This window comes from Alexandromys fortis, unplaced genomic scaffold, assembly GCF_014885135.2.
Source record: "Alexandromys fortis isolate MF-2015 unplaced genomic scaffold, M_Fortis_MF-2015_v1.1 scaffold_1, whole genome shotgun sequence".
In the NCBI taxonomy this organism is placed as follows: domain Eukaryota; kingdom Metazoa; phylum Chordata; class Mammalia; order Rodentia; family Cricetidae; genus Alexandromys; species Alexandromys fortis.
Genome location: NW_026067927.1, coordinates 40,075,145 through 40,097,883, shown reverse-complemented (window position 1 = coordinate 40,097,883; position 22,739 = coordinate 40,075,145). Strand labels below are relative to the sequence as shown.

The following is a 22,739-nucleotide window of genomic DNA, read 5'->3' as shown; positions in this document are numbered from 1 at the left end:
AGGTTATTGCGGGGATTGAAGGCGATTGTCATGCAGGCGTGCTGCACAATGCATGCAGGGCTGTGGGGCAACAGAGGAGGAAGTGTTGATGTCAGCGTGGCATCTAGGGGAGGGTGCATGGAACGGAGGGAGGGAGAGAGAGGTTAGAACTGGCACTGGCAGAACGACAGTTGGGAGGAGGTTGGGAGCAAGGAGGTGTTTCCTGGGACAGGGGGCGGAGACCTGGCAGCTATAGGCTCCGCCAGGACTCAAGTTCATTGAGCTTCTGCCAGCACCGGGCGGACTTCAGTACTCCCGCTGTGACCATCACTGTGGCCCTACCTGCCAACACTTGCAGCGAGTACCTGCAGCCAGCACCTGCATCGGGCCCCAGCAATGGCGGACCAGGCGCCCTTCGACACGGATATCAACACCCTGACCCGCTTCGTCATGGAGGAGGGCAGGAAGGCTGGGGGCACTGGCGAAATGACCCAGCTGCTGAACTCGCTCTGCACCGCGGTCAAAGCCATCTCGTCCGCGGTGCGCAAGGCGGGCATCGCACAGCTGTGAGTTAGGCCTCTGGTGGCTGTGTCTGGTCTGTTAGAGCTCCTGACTTCTCTGCCCCCCTTGCTGATAGTCAGTGTGACTATTTGACGCCTGAGATTCCTGTCTCTTGCCCTGCTGCACACAAGCCTTCATTCTCCTTCCTCCGTGTGATGGAGCAGGCCGCCTAGGAGGGCTGTCTTCCAAGTGCACAAGGGCTCTAGCCCTCTTCTGGTCTCAACTCTTCCTTGTAGCTCCTTCCAGTCTCATGGTAAAAGTGGGCGACTTACCAGCTGCCCACCTCGACCTCAGACAAAGTGCTAGCGTGGGCACTTTCCTCTGCTTTCCTTTTTAACCCCTGTTACTCTCTTTGAGCTCCAAGTTAAGTTTCTAATCTGATATCATCCTTGACCTAGACTAGTCCCGTTAAGAGTACCTGCCACCTGGCACTCTGGGAAGAAGCAGATGCCCACAGTGCCCTGGGTGTTCCTCTTTTCGGGGCTAGCTGTAGAGGCTCACCTCATGGGGCAACAAAACCTATTTACATTGATGCCATGAGCAGATCTTGCCCAATTAGTGAAAAGTTCAAAGACAGGGCAGAAGTAGTAGATTGCTTTCGATGGAGCCAAGGAATCAGTCTCCTTCTTCGGAACCATTTGGGGACCTTGCTATTCAGACCCTCCTTCAGGGTCAGTTGGGGAAGGTTTGAGATTCTGCCTTTCCAAAAAGTTCCCTTGTGGTGGGTGCTTTATTATTAGTATTATTTTATTGTTCTAGAACCTACTATATATAGACCACTGACTTTGATCCCACAGCGATCTGCCTACCTCTGCCACCTGAGTGCTGGGATTAAAGGTGTGCATCACCCCACCTGCACGGTGGGTGATTTTAATGCTTTGGTCTATATTTCATATTGTAAGCAGTAGGAACTGAAGGGATATGGAGTCTCAGAGACACCTTCCTATAAACTACACAGCCTTTTCTCTTTTCTCTCTTTTTTCTTCTTTCTTTTTTTTCTTTGCTCTGGTTTGAGCACATGTTTGGTATTTAACTGGACCGGATACCACTGAACAGAACCTGACTTTTCAAATTATCTGTATACTTCCTCATGATTTCTCATGCCTATGACCAATGCAGAAACTATGTGAGGTTTGTAGCTAAGTTAAGCATATAATTCTTTGAAAAGCATTTTTAAATTCTCCAACAATGTGACATGGGTTGTTTGTTTCTTTATGCGTTTATTTCTTAGAACCTCTGTTTCTACTGTGTGGCTTGATTGACATAAATCTTAAGAAGGAAACACCTGGTCACATATACTTTTGGGTGCTAAGCAGGGCTAGGTCTTGTTAGAGAAAGCTAGGAACAGGTATGTTAGAGGCGAGGACTCCTTGTTTCTGGCCCTAAGGAGTCTTTCAGCAAGCACTCAGATAAAGTCCCACCTCAAATGAAATTTGCAGCACACAAATTTAACTCTCTGAGGATCTGAGGGCTTTGTAAGAGACAGAAGTTGGCATTGTTTACATTATTTTAAAAATAAACCAGTACTGGTCACAATCCCAGAGAGACTTAGCAACCCCGATTCTGCTCTGAGATCTCTCAGTTTTTAACTAAGCTCAGATAATGGGAGTGGGGTTTGGTAGAAAGTGCTAGCTTTGGCACAGAAGAGAATGTTTGTTCATAGTCTAGATGGTCGAGACACCAGTTTTGAAAATACTGTTGCAGATTCCTTAAAGAGTTGTACCCATTGACAAAAACACCAAGCCATTCAAAATATATGAAGGAAAAAGAGACCCCCCATGTGCTAAATCCTTGGGGTACCCATTGCTAACTGGTGTCGACTATTTTCTCAGATACTTGTTTGTGCTCAAGTAAATGTCTATATGAACATGCATTTATACATTCCTATGTAGCTGGCCAACGAAATGGGACTGTATCTATCGTGTTTATCTTTACTTAAGTAATGAACATTTTCAACCATCAGGGTGTGACATCCTTGGCCTTCTTTAAAACTGCTGCAAGGCGTTTCACTGAGCAGACACCTCCTGAGTCATAGAGCCATTCTGCAGTTTTGTGGCATTTAACTCCACCACTCTGGCTGTTACAATGGCAGACTAGGTGTTAATGATGGTTACACTGTTACAATGGCAGACTAGGTATTAATGATGGTTACATGAATAGCTGACAGAAAGAAGCTGAATTCTTGTGGGACAGGAAGCATGTGGCTGTTCACAGTGTGGCATGCTGTCAGACCACTAGCAACCGGATAGGATCTCGACAGGCCTCCAAATTATGTTCACTGGGGCTTTGAAGTGTTGAATGAAGAGCCACTGTGCCTTCAAAGAGCTTATTAGTGAGGCCAATTGGCCTGAGAAGAGCGTGCACCCAGAAGGATGGGACGGTTGCAGTTCCTGCAAGAGCCTCATCAGAACCGGTCTCAAAAGCTCAAAAGCTCAGCCTGATGTCTCACAGCGGAGTTATAATTATGGATCTTGCTGCTACCCTGTCTCAGTCAACCTTGAGGTCGCCATTGTTGTCCTCTCCTGTGCTCCTAATGATGCAACATCCTGAGGCAGCATCTCACATAGTCCAGGTCAGGCTGTGAGCAAGGGAAGGCTAGAAGTAGGGAGTTGGAGGAGAAGGCATGGGAAATGGGTGGGGAAGATGGAGTGATCAGAGGTATAGTAGCAGAGAAGGAAGGGGAAGGACCTGGCAAAGGTGAAGAGTGGTTTGGATTTGAAAGGCATTGAGAGAGGTGTTCTTAAAGAACTGGTTCTAGCAAATGGGAGTAGAATCCTGTTACCAAACAGGAAAGCAATACAAAACTCCAAAGGGAAATACAAGAAGGCGTTGACTTCTAGAGGCTGGGGAGCAGTGAGTGAATGTGGACTTCTGAAAGCCTTGCCTTAGGCTATTGTAGAACATACAGACAGTCTCAGGGCATCCAAGTCACTGGACTCAGCACCTTGGTCCCAAGAATGCTACGACTGGGTTTAGAAGAGTAGGGGCATGGCTGAACCAAAAAGCCCATTTCAGAGAGAAAGAGCTGGGCTTAGATTCCTGGGCTGACATTTAATTAACGTGGTGATATGGATGGGTGGTTTCCCCTCTTGTCAGATAGGGACAACCACTCTTGAACCTCTGTGTGCTGTGTGAAGATGAAGGAGTTTGTTAGTTACGTATGGATTCATCTCTGCTTTTCTGAAGTAAACTATTTTCTTCTGTAAACTATTTTCTTTGTGCTTTGTCTTCCTTCTGTTTTGCAGCTGCCCACATACATACCAGCTGGAATATATTCCAGGCCACAACATAGGGAATTGTGTGTGTGTGTGTGTGTGTGTGTGTGTGTGTGTAGGTCAGAGCTAAACCTTTGCTGCTGTTCTCAAAGGGTACCTGCCTTGTTTGTTGAGACGGGGTTTCTCATTTTCCTGCAGTTCACTTGCTGGCTAGGATAGGCAGGCTGGTTGGGGAGCTTCTGGGATTTGCCTTTGCAGCGTTGAAATTACAATCACATGCTACCATGCTCTGTCTTTAAAACACGGGTTCCAGGGACTGAGTTCAGAAATGATGGTTGCGTGGCAAACACACTAACTGAGGTGTCTCTCCAGCTGTTTCTTTTTTATATATGAGCGCTTCCTTATTTGATGAAGGGAACCAATACGGAGATCCAGTTTTAAGTTTGGCATGGTGGGCTGGTCACTGCATGCTGACACCTGTCTTTACATTTGCAGAATTCATGGCACAAAACTGCTCAGAACAGTATCAGGTTCGCTTTCGGTTCTTGGCTTCTCTGCACCATATGACTTGAGTGCATTGCAAATCTCATTCCAGGGCAGACTCAGAGCGGGCCTCATACCCTGACATCTGCCCATGTGCACCCTGCATGAACAAAAGCCAGGGCTGGGTTCCATGACCCTGAAAAGAGCTGGATTGGCACCTCTTCCATGTATTTCTTAACTAACCCTTGGATTTTCCCCCCTGGGTGAATGGTTGGTCATTTACCAGAGGATCAATCAATAACAGATTGGAGGTGGGGTTACCTGGGACTTCAGTGATAAGACTTAAATCGTAGACTTAAGTAAAAACCTCCCTCCCCTTGCCCTTGGTTAGATGTTCTGAAAATATTATGGTCCTCCAGCATGCTGCCAAAGGGGCTGCTGCTCAGAGCTCTGGTGTGGACACTGGAGGAAGGGAAATAGCCAGTCAGTCAGGAAGTCAAGGATGTCACATAGGGCTTGTTAATCACGTGGCGGTTCCTGGTTTCAGTCCTGCTGTTCAAGGCTAAGGCTGCACCTCAGTGGAAAGTGCTTATCTAGCATGGAGGTGGGGGGGTGGTGGTGAGAGGATCAGAAGTTCAAGGTCATCCTGGTATACACAGGCTACCTGAAAACTCCCCTTCCCCCCAAATACACCCAGCTTCTGGCTCTGACAGACCTGGGATCCTCTCTGCTGTGGTGGGAGAAGCTGCTTTTTGCAGCAGTTGGTGGAGAGAGTATTGCAGAGAGTAAGAGACGAGTGCTCTGCCCCGAACCTAGAAGCTGTATTTATTCTCCCACCACCAAGGCTCCGGGAAAATCTCGGGAGAGGAGGCAGGAAGAATGTAAGAGCCGGAGGATGGGGAGGAGCGCTGTGAAGAGCTGTCTTCTAGGCAGCTTGGCTATAGTGAACCCACAGCAGCTGTGGTCCCAGAGTAGATCTCTGGCCCCGCCCCTCACTGAGGATCTATCAGCAATGGATATTTGCCAGGGGAGACTCATTCTGTTTGGAGAATGTGGGGCTATAGAATTCCCATGATCTAGTGGATGACCCCACACCCATGCTCACATGGGTAGAACACTAACTCGGCTTAGAGGATGTAAAAACAAAGACTTGAAATCAGAAGGAGTATTTTAAGGGATGTGGGGAGAGCCAGAAGGTGTTGATATGGTCATCTTTCATTGTATTGCATGTATGAGAGTCTCAAAAATAAAGAGAAAAATCAAAAAGCAGAGCTACTGAAGACTATGCTTCTTCTGTGAACATCTTAAATCTGCCTATAACACCAGAGGCTTCATGGCCAAGGAACAGCTCCTGCTGTGCTAGAAACCATATGCAAACTTTGTATAAAATACTAATACTTAATATAAATTTCTGAAGGTTTAAACATATTGAACAAATTAACCCACCCTATAAGGAATCCCATGTTCTATTAATGAAAATAGTTTATCCTTTCAAACTTTGAGTTTGACAGTAAAAGTAAAAGATGAGATATACAAAGTATTTCCTAAGGCCAGTGATAGCCCATGGGCTTCAGAGAGGGAATGCTGTGTCTCTAAAGGCTAAGTCTTGGCTTTTCTAACTCTATCTGCTTGATCTGAAGGATCAGCTAATTTGAAGAGAACTGAAGTGAAATGCCGTAGGACCTCAAAGGAGCTAGTTTTTCCCTTCATGCCACATACTTGTGATGACAATCCTATGCTGGCCATCTTCTTAGAAGCTGTCTGAGAAGTGGTTTGGAGCTGGTCCCCCACCTACCCAGCGACGAACGGTTTAGAGCTGGTCTCTCCCCACCCAGCACAAATCATTTGCTCAGCGGGTGCCTCTGGGAATGTTAAGACCAGTCTTGCCTGTCATTTTACAGACACATCTGTAGACCAGGTGTGTCACACTCCCTGTTTCCGGCTGAGTTTATCAGGAGAGCACAGCCAGGGAGTTTGAATGGGTTGACAAGGATCAACATACTTGGTAGGACGAACATACAGAATTTGAATTCAGGTCTTTGCGCCACAGACTTCTTGCTAAGACCTCACTTTGCGTTTCAGCACAGATGGATTAATGCTGACAGAACTTGGGGAAGGATGATAATGCTTCTTGAATGTTTGCCTACACACACACAGGCATTATTTAGAGCTTTTGGCCTTTATCAACTCATTCTCTACCATCTCCACGCACGATGAAGCTGATGGTCTATACTCCCATGCTATAGTGGAAGAGCCAGAGGCCAGAGGTATGAAGTGGCCTGCACAGGGCTGTTAAGCATGTAGTACAGCTGGGACTGGAATCCTGGTGATTTAGAGTTCTGGCCTGTGGCTTTGACTGTCAGCTCCTGTGTTTTTCTGACAAGCTGGTGGGAGGGAAAAGCCACTATCCCTGCCTGCACAAGTTTGTGAAGGAAGTACACCTTGGTGTTTTTTTTTTTTATTTGTTGTGTGTGGGGAGGAGTGCAGTGAGGGATGTTACTAGCTAGAGCAATGGTGTGTGGAGTGGAGAAGGACAGAGGCTGTGAGGCAAAGGTACCCAGCTACAATCCATACGTTGCTCTGACCACTGTGGTAGCATCATTGCCTGGCAAATGGAAACCCATTCTCCTGAGCCCAGTGTCTGCCTTCAGGTCACAGGGCTGTGTTTCCTTGGAGGTGACTTAGTACCTGGGCTTAACAGGGAAAGCCCTCACACTCCGTGTCCTTGAGAGGTTGCACAGTGAATAATCTTGGAGTTTGAAGGTTTCTGGAAAGGACCGTCCTTCTAGAAGAGACAGGCCCACACTGGGGGCAAAGAAGAGCTCTGAAGGAAGATGGAGGAGCAGGGTCACCCAGTGGCCACCACCTCAGTGCAGGAATAGGGCTGGTCTCCATACTGCTCAACCCTGTTGAGTGTTGTCTGGCCCACAGGACTCTCATTAAGGACAGGCCTCTGTGACCCCTGACTTCCTGAATGCTGGCTTCTCTGTGACCCCAGGCTCAAGCCCTCTCAAGCAAGGGCACACTATGGACTTGACTTACCAAGTCACCTCTGCCGATAGCACTGAAAACTCCCATAGCACAAGGAAAGAAGTGTGATGCCAGGCCTCATGGTATTTATGGTTTGGTCAAATGTTGAGAAAAATGCTCAGAATGCTCAGAAAAATCAGCTGAGTGGGCCAGGGTCTCTCGTGACTGCATCTCATGAATTTCCTGAATCCAGGCATTATGGGAGAAAGACCTCAAAAGTTTTAAAAACGTACTCTTTAGATATTTACACAGCAGGAAGCCCCTTTCTTCTAGAGATGCTTATACCTTTGCTTTGCAATCATTGCTGACAGGTCCGGGGGTCTTCTGGGATTTGGGGTGTCTTCTCTTTCTTAAAAAAAAACCACAACAAAAAACGAAACAATGAAAACAAAGCAAAACAACAGAACGCTAAATTCCACGCAGTTGGAAGACAGGCACCTGGTGCTTTCCTGACCATCCAGATGAATTACCCACCCCGTTACCTGACTTCCGCTCCTCCCTGACTGTTACACTCGCTTGGGAGCAGCCATTCTTGCTTGTCTTTCCTCACTAAGCTCCCTGAGACCAGGGGCCTGTTCAGCCCTGCAGCCCCAGCACAGTGGATCCCCAGAGAGTCATTTGTAGATTTGATGAAGGCATAATGTAGGCTTTTAAGTAAACGGCCTGGGGTACAGGAATAGGTGGGACAGGGGCCCATGGAAAGGAGACCCATTCTCCTCACAAGCTGTGGTTTGCTAAGATCTGCATTTCAAGGGGTCGTGTGCTGGGAACCCAGTCTCCAGTATGCTCATGGTGTTGAGAGGTGATGGGGCCCTTTAAGAGGTGGGACCCAGTAGGGGGTGGCATGCTGGCCTCCCCCCCCCCTTCTCCCCCTGCTTTTTGTCTCCCCTGCAACCTTTCCTTTGTCCAGATATTGTAGCCATGGGTGTCATCCTCCAATGAGGTGACCCAGGCTAAAGGCTTGTTGTCAAAGTTGGGGCTATGCTTGTACTTTCTGTCTCCCTCGTCGAAGCAGCTCTGTGTTGCTTCAGGCTTTTCATTACAGTTGTGACAAACTAGGAGACGGTGTCTGTCTGCAGGGCCCCAACCCTCTGCCTGGGGCTCTTCTCTCCTCTGCCCCATGTCTCAGACTCCCCAGGCCAGTTCCCATCAGTCTGTATTCCCTACTTTCTAGTTAGATGATGACAGTGATCTAGTGATGATGACACCATCTAGTCACGATGGCAGTGGTTGATGCTAACAAATGAGCCAACCAGGCCTTTCGCTTGGTGCCAAGATTGTGTTGAGCTCTTTGTGTGGTTTTCCTAATGGCGGCCCTGCGTGGAAGATACCATTCCTTCTGTGGACACGCAAGACGAGAGGGAGGTTGGAAACCAGGGACTCAGAGAGCTGAGGTCGGTCTGCACAGGGGACTCTGCATCCTACATGCCTGGGTCCTCACCTGTCAGCACTGCCCCCCTTCTGAATCAACGGTGGCTATCATGGTGGCAACCTCAAGCGAGAGTGAGGAAAGCTGCCACCATGGTGCTAGGGAAGGAGAAGCTCCCGGGATGGTGATCCTACCGGGTATCGAGATACACTCTTCCACCAGTGTGGACTTCACAGTGGATCTCAGAAAGAGACAGTGTGCAGCGACCCAAAGGCAGGCACAGGCTGTCAGTCTACCTGCTGCTAGGTCTCAGTGAAAAGGGAGTGGCCGGCAGAAGAGAAGAGGTGGAGGGCCCGAGGGCGGGATACTGATCTCCAGGCTAGAAGGGAGTGGCCATGACTGTGGCTGACTCGGGCAAAGGAGTCAAGCGGACCTTTTGCTTGGCCGTTTCTAGACTGGGCTATGCTGTCCTCAGCTATGCAGAAGCAAGTTAAGCTTCAAGGGAAAACTAAGTTTTCAACAGTTGAAGCAAGGGCCTGGAGCTGTAGCCCAGCTGGTCAAGGACCTGAGTAGTGTGCACAAGGCCCTGGTTTGGATCCTCAGCTCCTAAGGTTTGGGTGTGGAGGTGGAAGCAGGAAGATTAGATGTTCAAGGTCATGTTCTGTTCTGTAGAGAGTTCATGGCCAGCTGGGCTACTTGAGATCTTGTCTTAAAGAGAAAGGAACATTTGAAGCAAGCAGTCGCTGAAGTGGTGACAACCAGTTCCCAGGAAATGCCAACGACATCTCAGGGTGTCATTGTGCCACTGTGCCCCTACCCCCTTCCATCTCCCTGGCTAAACCCTCACATCCACTCCTGCTGTTCTTGGCCTCCTTCCTGTGTCTTTCATCAGCCTGCCTTCCCCTCATCCAAACAAAACAGGCTGTGTTCTGGATGAGCCCCTTGGATTCTGGGAATTCTGCAGTGATTGACTTGGAGGTAGCTCACAAGGAGAGTAGGAGCTCAGGCTTCTCAGCCCCTCCCCTCTGGAGGTCCGACTCTAAACAGAAGCTGAGGATCATAAGAGCAGACCTTGCTGGGGGTTAGAGGGAACAGCTCGCTGCCATGCACTCTGCCTGCCTGTGGGTCTGAAGTCCATGGGTGTTGGCAGTCCATCTTTCTCCTCCCCCGAACAGTGTGAGACTCCTTGTCTTTCAGGATGATTTCTGCCACAAGCCAAAGCATCCCCTGGGTTAGCGCATACACCAGGCTCACTCCAACACAGGCTTTCTGGCTTTTATTTTTTTTTTTTTTAACTTCTACATGTGCATTAAACTTCTACAGGTGGGGATAAACATTGCTTCCTGCACAAAGCAGACAGCAAAAAAATCACCCCTTATTATGTATAAAGCACAGACACCGTAAGAAACACACCGTGTGAAAACAGGGCAGCGGTCTGTTCATGGGGGAGGGGAGGATTGTTTTAAAAAGTTTAGGAGGGTCGCTATAAAGATTGGGAAACATGAATCTGACTGGGGACACATGGGATCTCAGAACTGGAACTGGGTCTTGGGGGCAGTGTCCCCACCCCTTCTGCCAAGCCTTCCAGACAAGGAGACCCCGACATGTCTGTTTTCCTTCTTCCAGATCCACTCACTTAGGCTTGCTCTCAGTGGGAGTTCTGGTGGCCTTGGCTTATTTTCTGTGGTTCTCTTCCCTCTAGCTTTGGCATCGCTGGCTCAACCAATGTGACGGGGGATCAGGTGAAGAAACTGGACGTCCTTTCCAATGACCTGGTTATCAATATGCTGAAGTCGTCCTTCTCTACCTGCGTTCTTGTGTCTGAAGAGGATAAACATGCTATCATAATAGAACCTGAGAAGAGGGTGGGTCCATGTTTGCATGCTGAAGGCTTGCACGTAGCCATTTTCCTCTCGGACTGCATGCAAGATTTTATCTGCTTCTCCAAGTTAGATTTCTAGGGATTACCCAGGCTCCCTCCGTTTGGTTTTCCTGCCCTCCCAAACCTCTGAACTCTGTCCCAAAGGCTCCATTGATTCTGTTCTTCCCACTTCTCCACGTGTCTCCCCATTCCCGAGTGGTCACTACTGTGTTTAGGTGTCTTCAAAGCCTGGCTTCGGCTAACTGCCTCTTCGATGAGGCCAGTTCCCAGACCTCATGAGACACCCGCTGCCAAGCTGAATTGACTTCACATTCCATCCCTACCTCAGGCACTGGGATTCCCTGGAGGTCGGATTGCTTTGTGAGGGCAGAGAACAAGAGATAGCCCATGTGACCCAGTGTCTAGCTCCAGTCTGGCATGCTGTAAGGCTCAGTGACAAACAGCTGGGGGAGGGTTGGAGCAACCGCTGGGGAAATGTCCAACATTGCAGAGAGGCTCAGGGATTTGAACATGAGATGTTACAGGAAAGGGTTTATCCAGCTCTTATAAGACACTGGCAGCCAATAACACAAACCCAAGACTAGAAGCAGTTACACTGTCTGTCTTTCCCTGATGAAGGTGTACTGGGGCCATAGACGAGTAGCCCTGGGAAAGACAACCAGAAGCTGATTAAATGTTCAGCTGTGTTGACCTTAGTAAGGGGCAGGAACCAGGCAGGAGCCATGTGCTCCGCAGCAATGGGCTCCACAGTGATGCGCTCCACAGCCCTTCTAACACATTGCCGCATGCCACACAAGTCCTGATCTTTCTGGCACTCTGGGCCACTTCTCCAGCACTCCCACCCCTGCTGCGACAGGCCTTCACAGCGACTGCAGTCTCATTTTCCTGCATCTATGGCCATGAATTGTTAAGGGCAAGCAGTCAAGGAGTCCCCTGGATCTGTGGTGGATCAGTAAACACCCCCCTCCACATGCACATCCCCACACACAAACACACACAAACATGCACACACACACACACACACACACACACACACACACACACCTAAAGACGCTAACTGGAGATGGAAAATGAGTTGGTAAACTGGCTCCCCTGGAAATTTTCTCCAATTTGTTGTATTAAAAAAAAAAAAAAACAGGAGTATAAATGTTCAAAGACTGGACTGCCTGCTTCGAGTCACGGATGGAGCTTGGAAGACCCTGTTTGGGGAGCTTGAGAGCTGGGGCTGGCCAGCCCAAGTGTGCACTGTTGCTTTGCCTACCACCACCCAGGGCCACTTCTCTCCAGAGTCATATCAGGGGTGTTGTTGAGAAATCTGTGCACCACCTTTCCATGTACCACCTCCCACACTGAGTGACAAATGTCTTACAGACCTAAGGAGCTCGTCCCTTCCCCTGAGGCATTATTTCTGTGCCTTACTAGTAAAGAGAAACAAGTGAGTATTTTTTGTTTTTCTTTCTTCCTTCGGCTGCTAGGACACTCTCAAACCAAAATCATGATTCTGCTATGTCAGTGATGTAGTAAGTTATGATTTAATAATCTGCGTTCTATCACTTCTATACTTTCTAAACAAATAAGACCATATATCTGACCTTGTCCTTGAGAGTTCATTCAATGTATACTTACCTTGCTTGCATTTTGTTTTCTTTGCCCAGGGCAAATACATTGTCTGTTTTGATCCTCTCGATGGCTCATCCAACATTGACTGCCTCGTGTCCATCGGAACCATTTTTGCAATTTACAGAAAGGTAAAGTATGGTGTACAAAGCCCCTGGTTTTGATCAGAAAATGAACGTGGAGCATGGAGCTGTGGGTCTTGAATAGATTCACAGCAAGGTCTCATTGCCCTGCCTATTCTGTACAGAAGATCCACAAAACTGCTAAGGACAGTCATAAAATGCGGGTGGAAAAAGAGACCATCTCACTCTTTCAGTTGCATCTCTCTCTCTTACAAAGAAACTGAGATTTAAAATCGACAAAGGACATGCAATGACGACCTCCCCAGACCAGCCCAACCTGCCTTCATCAGTTTCCTCTTTAAGCCAAAAGCTTCCTAAAATGATCTTTTCATAAATTAAGAAAACAAAACCAAAAAAGTATTCCCCCTGAGACAATTCACCTCTCTCTAGTCTTCCTCTAGAAATTGGCAGCGTCCTTAAAAAAATATTTGGTCCCCATAACTAAGAATGGAATTTTAAAAGGAATGGTTATTTGCCCTTGTGAGGGAAAGACCTTGGCAATAATCCCACCCATTCCTGCCCGACTTTCCCCTCCACCACCTCAAGTCTCCCAAATGGACAGTGTCCGCTGTGTGCTCCCTATGGGGTGACATGGAATGATACAACTCAATGCCTGTCGCATTAGTGGCCTCAGTAGGAGAAGAGAGGCAAGACTCCGGCAGTGCTGGCTTTGCCCAGTGCCTTGCACTTGGCAGTCCCAGGCAGCTAGACGGCATGCACTGGACTTCCAGGGGAACGGCGTTCATTGCTCTGAGTTTTCGGGAGGAAATGTGATCAAGAAGGGTTGTTGTTGGCCAGGCTAGGAACCTCTGGTCCAGAGATTCTCCTGAGTGTGTGAACATCTCAGTGAAGTAGCCAAGCTCCTCATTTTAGGGGCACAGAAGAGAACAAGGGTGTTGGGTGACATAGTTCAGGGAGGGACAGGAAGCTTGGTGCAGGGTATGGCGAATCTATGTGGGAGCCTCCTGGGTGGAGAAGCAGTTTCTATGAAGCCTTAGGGCAAGGAAGGAGAGGTAGTTAGAGGCCTGTGTCCCATCTTTGTGCCTCTGGTTTCTAGGGAAGAAGGTTATTATTTTAAAATGACCCAAACAAGTAATCTATATGACAATGGTCATTCATTTTCCTTTAGTGACACATTGGCCAAATTTGCCATTTAGAGAAACCAACTAAAAAAAAAATCTTTTTTCTTTTTCTCACTAACCGCTCAGCCTCTGCTGGCCTCCATTCCCTCTCAAGTTCTGTGAGGCCAGCTTTAAAACGTGCCTCTTACACTGGGCTGTGGGGGAGAAACGTCGGCAGCATCTGGCCTGTCCTCTAATGACCCCAGAGAGATGCCACAAACTCTATTTCTGAGAATTTCTTTGATGTGGGAGTAACTGACCACACTGCTCAGGGATAGTGTGTTCCAACTGACTGACGGACGCACAGAGAATCAATTTCCCCCTGAGATGCTCAGCCCTGCAGCCTTGTGCTAATTTGTTTAAATAAAGATGGAAAAAGCAGGTGAAGACACTGGTGCCCGTAATCAGGTTCCATTAGCGGAGCTGGCGGGAAGGCGCGCTGTTTTTTGGAAGCGATAATGGAGGCACGAGGGAATATTTAATTAGGAAGATGTGAAGGGGATGTTGATTGGGAAAAAGGATCTTGATGCAGGAAGCTGGGGGTCTTTCAGGAAGGCTGTGGTAGTGATAGGATCAGAACACTACTGTTGTGTGGCAGGAGGCAACCTTTGGGATGCTGCATGGGGTCCCTAGAGGTTCTCAACCTGTGGGTCAAGACCCTTCCAAGGGGCGCATATTGGATATCCTGCATAGCACATATTTGCGTTAGGATTCCCAACAGTAGAAAAATTATGGTTATGAAGTAACAGTGAAAGTAATTCTACGGTTGGGGGTCCCCACAGCGTGAGGGGCTGTATTAAAGGGTCACAGCATAGGATGGTTGAGGAGCAAGCATTGAGAGATCCCTGCCATGCATCCTGTTGATGTTGAACTGGAAAAAAAAAGAACCACAAACCAAAATGAAAAGACATGCTTTCTCTTTTGCTTTAGAAAACTACTGATGAGCCTTCCGAGAAGGACGCTCTGCAGCCAGGTCGGGAACTGGTGGCCGCTGGCTATGCGCTCTATGGCAGCGCCACCATGTTGGTCCTCGCCATGGACAGTGGTGTCAACTGTTTCATGCTGGACCCGGTGAGGCATCTCTTAGGTTGGGTGCCTAGATGGTAGCTTTGAGCTTGTACGCAGTTTGTGTGTGTGTGTGTGTGTGTCCCAAATGCATGGTGCCTATGGAGGTCAGAAGAGGGTGTTGGATCCCCTGGAGCTGGAGCCGCCAGTGGTTGTGAGCCATCCAGCATGGGTGCTGCAAACCCATCACTGCAAGAGCAGCAGTGCCTAACCATCTTTCCAGCCACCCCCCCCCCCCACCTTCTACAGACAACAACAAACCACATGCACACCACACAAGGCATGAAGCACAGCATGGTGCCCTCTGGAATGGGGGAGTGTGTGTGAGGTGTGGCAAACTGCCTTAAATCAGAGCCTGGGCTATCTTTGACCCTTAGTGCGACTGCACTTTCACCTCCCCGGGAGCACGGGCACTTAATAAATAAACTAAGGCCAAAGTGGAGGGTGACAACAGAAGTCTAAAGTCTCTGCTTGAGGCCCCAGGGAAAATAGGGCAGGCCCAGAGCGAAGTTTAATCTGAGAGAAGGGTGCAGTTTCTGAGAGCACTGGTGTTTGCCAAGTCAGCCATCCGGATTTCCCAGTCGACCTGCCCGGCTCCTGGGGCCCTCTCTGCTGCTTTGGAGTTGGCAGACGCAAAGGGAAAAATACTCTGTCTCTTGATCGTGGACAGGCTAGTGGAAGGGTGGGTTTCTGGGTACCGGGGAGCCTCCCTTCCTCCTCAGATACAGACATTTGCTGGATCAGCGCAGCAGCTGGAATGTTCCCTTGCTAACTGCCCGGGTTGGCTCCTTTTCATTGAACACTTCGGCTTGCTTTCTTTGGCCTGATGGAGGCGAGGTTACTCCAGAGAGATACCAAGTGCCTCCTTCTTCCTTTCATCTCCCTTCTAGGGCACATTGATGGCCGAGGTCATTGCTAGGATAGCTACCCGTGGGTCTCCAGCAGGCTTCAGCTTTCAATGAGCTTTTACAGCTCCTGTCTCAAATGTGGGAGACTCTTCTTTACCCACTGGGGGCTGAGGCTGGGTACAAGATGGTTGCCTGGGGAGCCGGGCCACCTGAGCTCGGCAGGCAGCTCTGGCTCCTCGCTGTGAGAGTTTCTTTTCTAGACATTTTAGGCAGAGATATTTGTTTTGCTTTTCTGGCTCCACAAAAATATTCCTATAAACTGATTGCCCAAATTTTTGGAAATAAGAACCGAAAAGCACAAAAGTAAAAAAGAAGAGACTCCCTTGCAGTGATGAAGTGTGACTGTGGCTAATCTCCCCCCCCCACTCCATCCTCCCCTCAACATTTCCTCCGTGAGCTCAGGAGTGAGTCTTATTCTCACAGTTACTGTTTTCTGTCTCACATACTTCCTCCCTCCCTGTGTCTGAATGGTTTTTCCTTTTTCATTCTTTGACAATTTCATATTTTCTCTCCTCATTCCCTCCCATTGAAACCTTTCTTCCTCTCCGATTTTCTTCCCTCCTCCCCTCTCTGAGAACCACTGAGTTTAAATAGGGTGGCTTGTATGGACACGGACAAGGGCTATTTATAGGGGCATGAGCAACTTATCAATGACCACAACTGTGGGGAAAAGGCCTTCCTAGGAACCACCAATGACAACAGTCCTTCAGGGAGGGCGGGGACTGATAAGCCCCTCCCCTTTCTATGATTTTGGAAGCAGGGTCTCAAAAATATAGGCCAGGTTGACCTTAAACTCCCAATCCCCTTGCCTCAGCCTTTCTAGTATTGGGATTTGAGCTGTGCCCTCCCAGGTCTGACCTTGTAAACTTTCTTGCTTGCTTTGTGGAAATCATTTGCACCCATAAACCCTGGCACCCTTCTACTCCCTCTGTCCCCTCACCACTGGAGCCTTTGGCTGCAGACACTGCTCCTGGGATGGGGTGTGGTCACAGGCCAGGCTTTGTTCATGCCCAGGGGAGCTTGCTGGTCATCTGTTTACCTTTCTCCCTCGTTTCAAAGGCCATTGGAGAATTCATTCTGGTGGACAAGAATGTGAAGATCAAGAAGAAAGGTAATATCTACAGCCTTAACGAGGGCTATGCCAAGGACTTTGACCCTGCCATCGCTGAGTACATCCAAAGGAAAAAGTTCCCTCCAGTGAGTGAGTAGGCACGTGGGATTGCTGTGGCGTTGAGTTGAGCTGTGGGAGGAGAGCCCTTGAGAGGGAAAGAAGGGACACTTGGCCTTGAGAAGGGCCTGGACTTCGTCTGGGACTCTTGCTTTATGAGTAAATCTACTGATGGGAATTATCCTGGAGACGAAAGGAGAGAGAGGTGGAAACCATTGAACCTAGGTGCTGGGCTGGCGTGTTTGCTCCGAGACACTGAAATCTGAGTATTATTTCCTTTTTATCTCCAAGCTTGCTCAGGACGATAAAGTCCACCAGATGAGCTCCTTTACAACAATAAAACATTTGTATTCTGGTGCCCTTGGTCCCCAAGCACCTCCCACATGAGGTCTGCACCTTCAGGCCTATGTCCCTGTTGGATCTCGGTCTGTTGTACCAGGGAGGCCAGCATCAGGCAGAGGAGATGATTCAATGGGTAAATTTCTTGCTTCACAAGCATGGGGTCTGGAGATTGGTCTCCCAGGTCCAGCTTATAGGAGCCCTTCCCGTACACCAGGGTAGGGGGGCAGAGAAGGAAGCTTCCGAGCAAGCAGTAAGCTAGAACAGCCAAATCAGACAGCTCTGGGGTTCATGTGAAAGACGGGATCTTAATACATAAGGTGGAGAGTGATGGAGGAAGACACCAGACAGCAGCCTCCAGCTTCCTCATGTGTGCCCCTGTATGTGCATTCCCACAAACCCATGCACATGAGAACATGTACACACCTTTCTGCATGCCACCAAATACACACACACACACACACACACACACACACACACACACGGTGGACAGTGACTGCTTTGGTGCCTCACTACAGAGGTTGCTAGTTAGTGAATATGAAAAAGAGAAATGACTGATTGTTGAGGGGCTCTCTACGGGTGTTGGATTGCTGCCCTTTTCTGAGGATGAAGCCCGTATGTTAGCATGGCATCTGGGGGCCTCAGAGCTGGCCCCAGGCTTTCTCTCTAGCAGGGTTCTCTCTCCTCTCCCAGGCACACTCCCTGTTCACATGCATGCCAGCAAGCCCTGTGCCAATAGCACTTTTACGTCCATGCTGTTAAACCTTTGCTTGTACCAAGTCCTGTCCCACAAAACATGCCCAGTTCTTTAGCTTGACAAGGTCTTTGTCAACCTTCAAGTTAAATTTTTTTGTATTGTCTGGAACCAACCACACTTCCTTGGGGGCTATTCTGGAATGTGAACTGCCAGGAGATATTCAGGAACTAAGTCCCCATGATTCCCTTCTTATTCTATGGAATGAGATTGTCTTAAGGTTTACCAATACTATAAGGAGATACCATGACCGTGGCAACTCCTATAAAGAAAATATTTAATTGAGGCAGTTTGATTACAGTTCAGAGGTTCAGTCCATCATGCTGGAGAGCGTGCAGCCAGTGACACACTTCCAACAGAAGGTGTGGCCCAGATTAAAGGGGTGCCCTCCAGCCTCAAGATCTGGATTGAAACTGTGTGTCACCCAGCCTCCTCCAACAAGGCCACACCTCCTAATAGTGCCACTCCCTATGAGTTTATAGGGGCCAAATACATCCAAACAACCACAGGGATTTTCATCTCATGTCCTGCTCAGCTCCAAGTGGGTGTTTTGTAAGAGACTTGGGAAGTGACTGTGGAATGGGATAAGCATCAGAGACATGAAGGGGGCACCCTCTATCTTCCACGGCTCTAATTCTTTGCTGCTCTTAACCCTGTAGGATAATTCAGCTCCCTACGGTGCCCGGTATGTGGGGTCCATGGTAGCTGATGTTCACCGCACTCTGGTGTATGGAGGGATCTTTTTATACCCTGCCAACAAGAAAAGCCCCAATGGAAAGGTACGTACATCCCCAAGGAAGAGAGCAAGAAGCAGCAGGTTTTGTCTCCAGCCTGGGGGATTTGACTGCATTAGGTAGAAGGTCACGGGGCTGATGAAGTCCCCTGTGGTTGCTGAAATGTCTGTGACAGACTCTGGACTTGAGGCCAGGTCCAGACTGGATCAACAAAATGTGAAAACGTCTCACGAGGGCCTTCCCAAAGCTGTAGCAAAAGAGAATCAGTGGAACTCCAGCAGGGGACTAAAAGCGCTCAGAGCTTCCAGGGGGGTAGGGCTTGGCTTGCGCAGAATGGGTTCCATTCATAGAGGGAAATGGAATAGTCCTGTCTCATTACCAAGATAGCAAATCTCTACGCTTTGCAGAGAGGGGTCTGCTTTGATGACTCCCAAGGGGCATAACATAGAAGGCGCTAATGAGCTTGGCATTTGCTACTTGGAAAGTGATGTTGTCTGATGAGGGACAAGGCTGTGGGGGAACCAGGGCCCCCAGGGGAATTCTTCCCACTGACTGTATTGGCCTTGGTATGGCCAGCTCTCTAGCAAGTCACAGGGCTGGTGTGCCTTCTAATGCTGGCCAGGGGACACCCTTTGCTTCTTCATACAAGGTGACAAAATGCTTCCTTTTCAGATATTCTGTCCTCTTCCCCAGCTCTCGTTCTCTTGTGACAGTTTCACATGCGGGGAGGCTGTGTGAACTCCTGATCCTCCTCTGTCCACCTCCTAAAGACTGGGTGGTGTGAACCACCGTGCAGGGTTTTACACAGTACAAAGGATCAAATCCAGGGCTTTGTGTATGCTAGACAAGCGCTCTTAGCAACTGAGCTACATCCCCGGCACCTCTTAATATACGAAAGAAGAAGCAGGAGGAGCAGTGCCCTTAGGATGTCAGGAACAGAGACGGCGGGTCTGGTGGGTCTGCTCATGGCTCAGGGTGTCTGCTTCACTGAAGCAGTTTTCTGTGTTCTTAGCACACCTGCTTTGCTCTGACAGCCCAGAAGTATCCAGTCAGCTTGCTTCATCACGCTTTCCTCAAGTGATCTACTTTCTTTTTTCTTTGCCAGAAATGTGGAGGTGCCTCCCCGTTTTCAAGTCTGGCCTTGATTCCCATATGGAAACAGAGGCAGGAAATACTAGTGCAGTCTGTCTGCTCCACAGGCCAACTGCATGAAAATGTGCCCAATAAAAAATTAATATTCAAAAGCAAATACCAAGATATACGGCAGACAAAGTCCCAACCCTGGAGCATTAGGTGGCTTGAAAGAGCAATGCACAGGGCTGCAGACAATAGTACACTGTTTGAAGGAGCCAGTCTGCCTTCCAGATGTCTGCAGTCAGACACCACTGTGGATTTAAAAAAAAAAAAAAGCCTTAAGAACAGACAGCGCTCCATCCAACACACACGGAATCACTCATTAAGTCCAGTCTCTGGCTGTAAAGAGTACTGCCAAAAATGTCACTCTGTCCCAGATCCAGGTGGTCTGCCTCATGTTTGCATCAGGTGGTTGACTAGCTCTGGCTCCATGAATGGTTTTATTCAACCAAATAGTTAATGGTTCTGTCTCAGATGCATTGTGGGGCATGAGAGAACTTTCCTAACTGAGAAGGAGAGAGGGAGAGACAAGGGGAGGGACCGAGGGAAGAAGGAAGGGAGAGAGAGAGAGAGAGAGAGAGAGAGAGAGAGAGAGAGAGAGAGAGACTCCGTTACCATGGAAACTCCCACCAACTCTGCAGAGCTTTACAATAGAAGAACACCCCCCCCCCCCCAGATGGTAACACCTTCTGCCTGAAGACCTTGGTCTCTGGTCTTGTCTTCCAGCTGAGACTACTGTATGAGTGTAACCCTATGGCTTTCGTAATGGAGAAGGCTGGAGGAATCGCCACCACGGGCAAGGAAGCTGTATTAGACATCATTCCCACTGACATCCACCAGAGGGCACCAGTCATCATGGGGTCCCCTGAAGATGTACAGGAGTTCCTGGAGATCTACAAGAAGCACGCAGCCAAATGAAGACTGACCTCGCCCTTGACCCAAAGCAGAGCCTTTTATCTGGACCTGCGACCTCAGGCAGCACTACCCCATTCTGACTGTGTGTTGTACCCCATTCTGACCGTGTAACAACAGACCTAGCAGTGTGGGTAGTTTCACAGTTCAGCGCTTTGCAATGCAGCTGCATGCTATAATGCCATTATAGCAGGTGATATGTATTTTGAGCAGGTGAAGGAGAAATAAACACATTCTTCCTTTATAATTTTTTTGTGCTTTGCGTCAACAGAATATTAGGCAAATCATTTAATCTCCACCACAGCTGCACGAGTATAATGCTATGCTGGGTTCATTTTATCCATGACAGAATGGAGGACTGAGGGTTAATGAAACCAGCTGAAGGTCTCCAGCCTATAAGTGATAGATAGGGCTGGGGGATGAACCAGACATCCTGGTCACTAAACTGAGTTAACATCATTTCTTATATGCGCAGTCCTGTTCTGTCCTGGCCGTTTTTGCCATCCTAGAAATTAGTGTCTAGCTTCTCCACCTCCTGCAGGTGTCTATAATCACCCAAGACAAAATGACAGTTTATGTTACTATTCAATGGTGCTTTATATGCAAGAGTGACTTTTACAACAAGGCCGTCTAATCTCTAGGGAGGGTCTAGTTGTCATAATGGAAACGATTGGCCATAAGAACTGAATTTAAAGAAACAGACTGTGTGTCAAGCAGATATTCTTGCATCAGGAACTTTCCTGAGAGGACCTGTCATAGCTGGTCCTGGGCAGATGTAGTGCAGTGAGAAATATACCTGCTTGGCACACAGTCTATTCTGCACATGGTTCATCCCTTTCTGGATCAGAAGTTCAAGATCGTGGGAAGTTTTATCAGGTGTTAGGAACCCTATACCCTGTGTGAGCTGTTCATGTGTGTGTGTGTGTAAAATGTGCTTTTTTTTAACTTGTGAACACTTCACCAATTCCATATTCTTCCAATAGAACAGTTGTTTCAATCATAAGTCTTGGATTTGCTTTTGTTTGCTGACCAAACTGCCTGGTATCTTTTGACTGAGATGTGAGTTTATTTAATGGAATGCTTTTCAAGAATGCCTAGTTGTATCCTGAGTACATCCAAATTTTTCTCTGTTTGTAGCCCTGAGCCAAGAACAGATCCAGAACAACGATGGCTCAGCAGGATTGATGGACTTGCCAGTGAGAACAAGGGCAGCCAAGCGAACAGCAAAAACTTTCCTCCTTACATGTCCTTTTAAGTGGGCTGCCAGCAGGAGTTATGGACCAGATATTGGTGGGGGGGGGGGTCTTCTGACCTCAAAGGATTCAGATTCAGGGAGGGCCTCCCACCTCAAATGATCTAATGTAGAAACAGCTCTCACAGGTGCGCCCAGATGTTTGGAATTAGTTAATTCCCGATGTAGTCGACAACCATCTTAGCACATGATAGTGGAGGCAGAGACCAGAGTGACGTCATAAGCCATGGCAGCCAAGGAATGCATCAGAAGCCAGAGGAGGCAAGAAAAGACTCTTCACATAGCTTTCAGAGAAAACATAGCCTTGTTGCCACCTTACTTCTGGGCTTTTGGCTTCCAACATAGCATAGAAAAATTCCTGGATTTTTGGGTGTGTTATGTGTATCGACACATGTTTATGTGTGTGCGCACATTTGTGTGTGTGTGTATGTACATGTGGTATGCACACATATGGAGGTCAGAAGTTGGTGTTGGGTATCTTCCTCAAATGCTCTCCACCTTATTTTTTGAGACAACATTTTCCACTGAACCTAGAGCTCACTGAGTGTTAGATTGGCCAGCCAAGGAGTCCCTGGAATAGTTACTTTTGCCTTTGTCTCTTAAGCGATGGGATTTGACATATCTGGCTTTTACATGGGTGCTGTTGTTGGAACTCAGGTTCTCATGCATGCGTGCCAGCCCCTTTACAAACCCATTTCATGAAACATCTCCCCAATTGAACATTTCTGTTTTTTAAGTAATCTGGTTCTGTGACTTTTTATTGCAAGCCTAGGAAGTGTGTTCCTACCATGTAATATGTAGTCTCTGCGGGACAGCCCAGAGCACTCCTCCCTTGTATGGCTGTCCTCTTCAAAGGCTGCCTCTTTCTTGGGATGCCTCTTGGTTTCCATGAAGTGCTGAGGTGGAGGAGGTGACCCTGTGCCTCCACAAACTGTGGTGGGGAGGGTGGAGGTGGAACAGAGGTGCAGGGGAAAAGGCACACGTTAATAATGTGTTTCGTCACGTGTCACTATATTTGTGAGGGCAGCTGTCCTCTACCCCACCTTCCCGGACCTCCAAGAAGCCTCCTTTGTATCTGGGTGAGCACCAGCTAG

The 22,739-nt window shown here is 48.4% G+C and overlaps 1 protein-coding gene across 2 annotated transcripts; it reads left to right on the top strand.

Moving 5' to 3' along the window:
- The first annotated feature begins 257 nt into the window (after positions 1–257).
- On the top strand, positions 258–20,640 carry Fbp1 (fructose-bisphosphatase 1). Of its 2 annotated transcripts, XM_050143836.1 has the most exons (7): positions 259–545; positions 10,340–10,502; positions 12,175–12,267; positions 14,310–14,450; positions 16,412–16,549; positions 18,273–18,392; positions 20,208–20,640. In XM_050143836.1, exons 1-7 carry the CDS (start codon positions 376–378, stop codon positions 20,397–20,399), a joined length of 1,017 nt encoding a protein of 338 aa, XP_049999793.1. In that variant the 5' UTR covers positions 259–375; the 3' UTR covers positions 20,400–20,640. The 2 variants fall into 2 exon arrangements, with proteins under 2 accessions (XP_049999794.1, XP_049999793.1); XM_050143837.1 differs by lacking the exon at positions 18,273–18,392 and having other exon boundaries at positions 258–545.
- Positions 20,641–22,739: the final 2,099 nt, after the last annotated feature.

What these genes read in the sequence shown, in the direction of transcription:
- Fbp1 (XM_050143836.1), top strand. Translation starts at nt 376, where the DNA reads ATGGCGGACCAGGCGCCCTTCGACACGGATATCAACACCCTGACCCGC. An exon ending in TTTTTGCAATTTACAGAAAG is followed by an intron (nt 12,268 to 14,309) that starts GTAAAGTATGGT and finishes CTTTTGCTTTAG; the next exon opens with AAAACTACTGATGAGCCTTC. An exon ending in AAAGGAAAAAGTTCCCTCCA is followed by an intron (nt 16,550 to 18,272) that starts GTGAGTGAGTAG and finishes TTAACCCTGTAG; the next exon opens with GATAATTCAGCTCCCTACGG.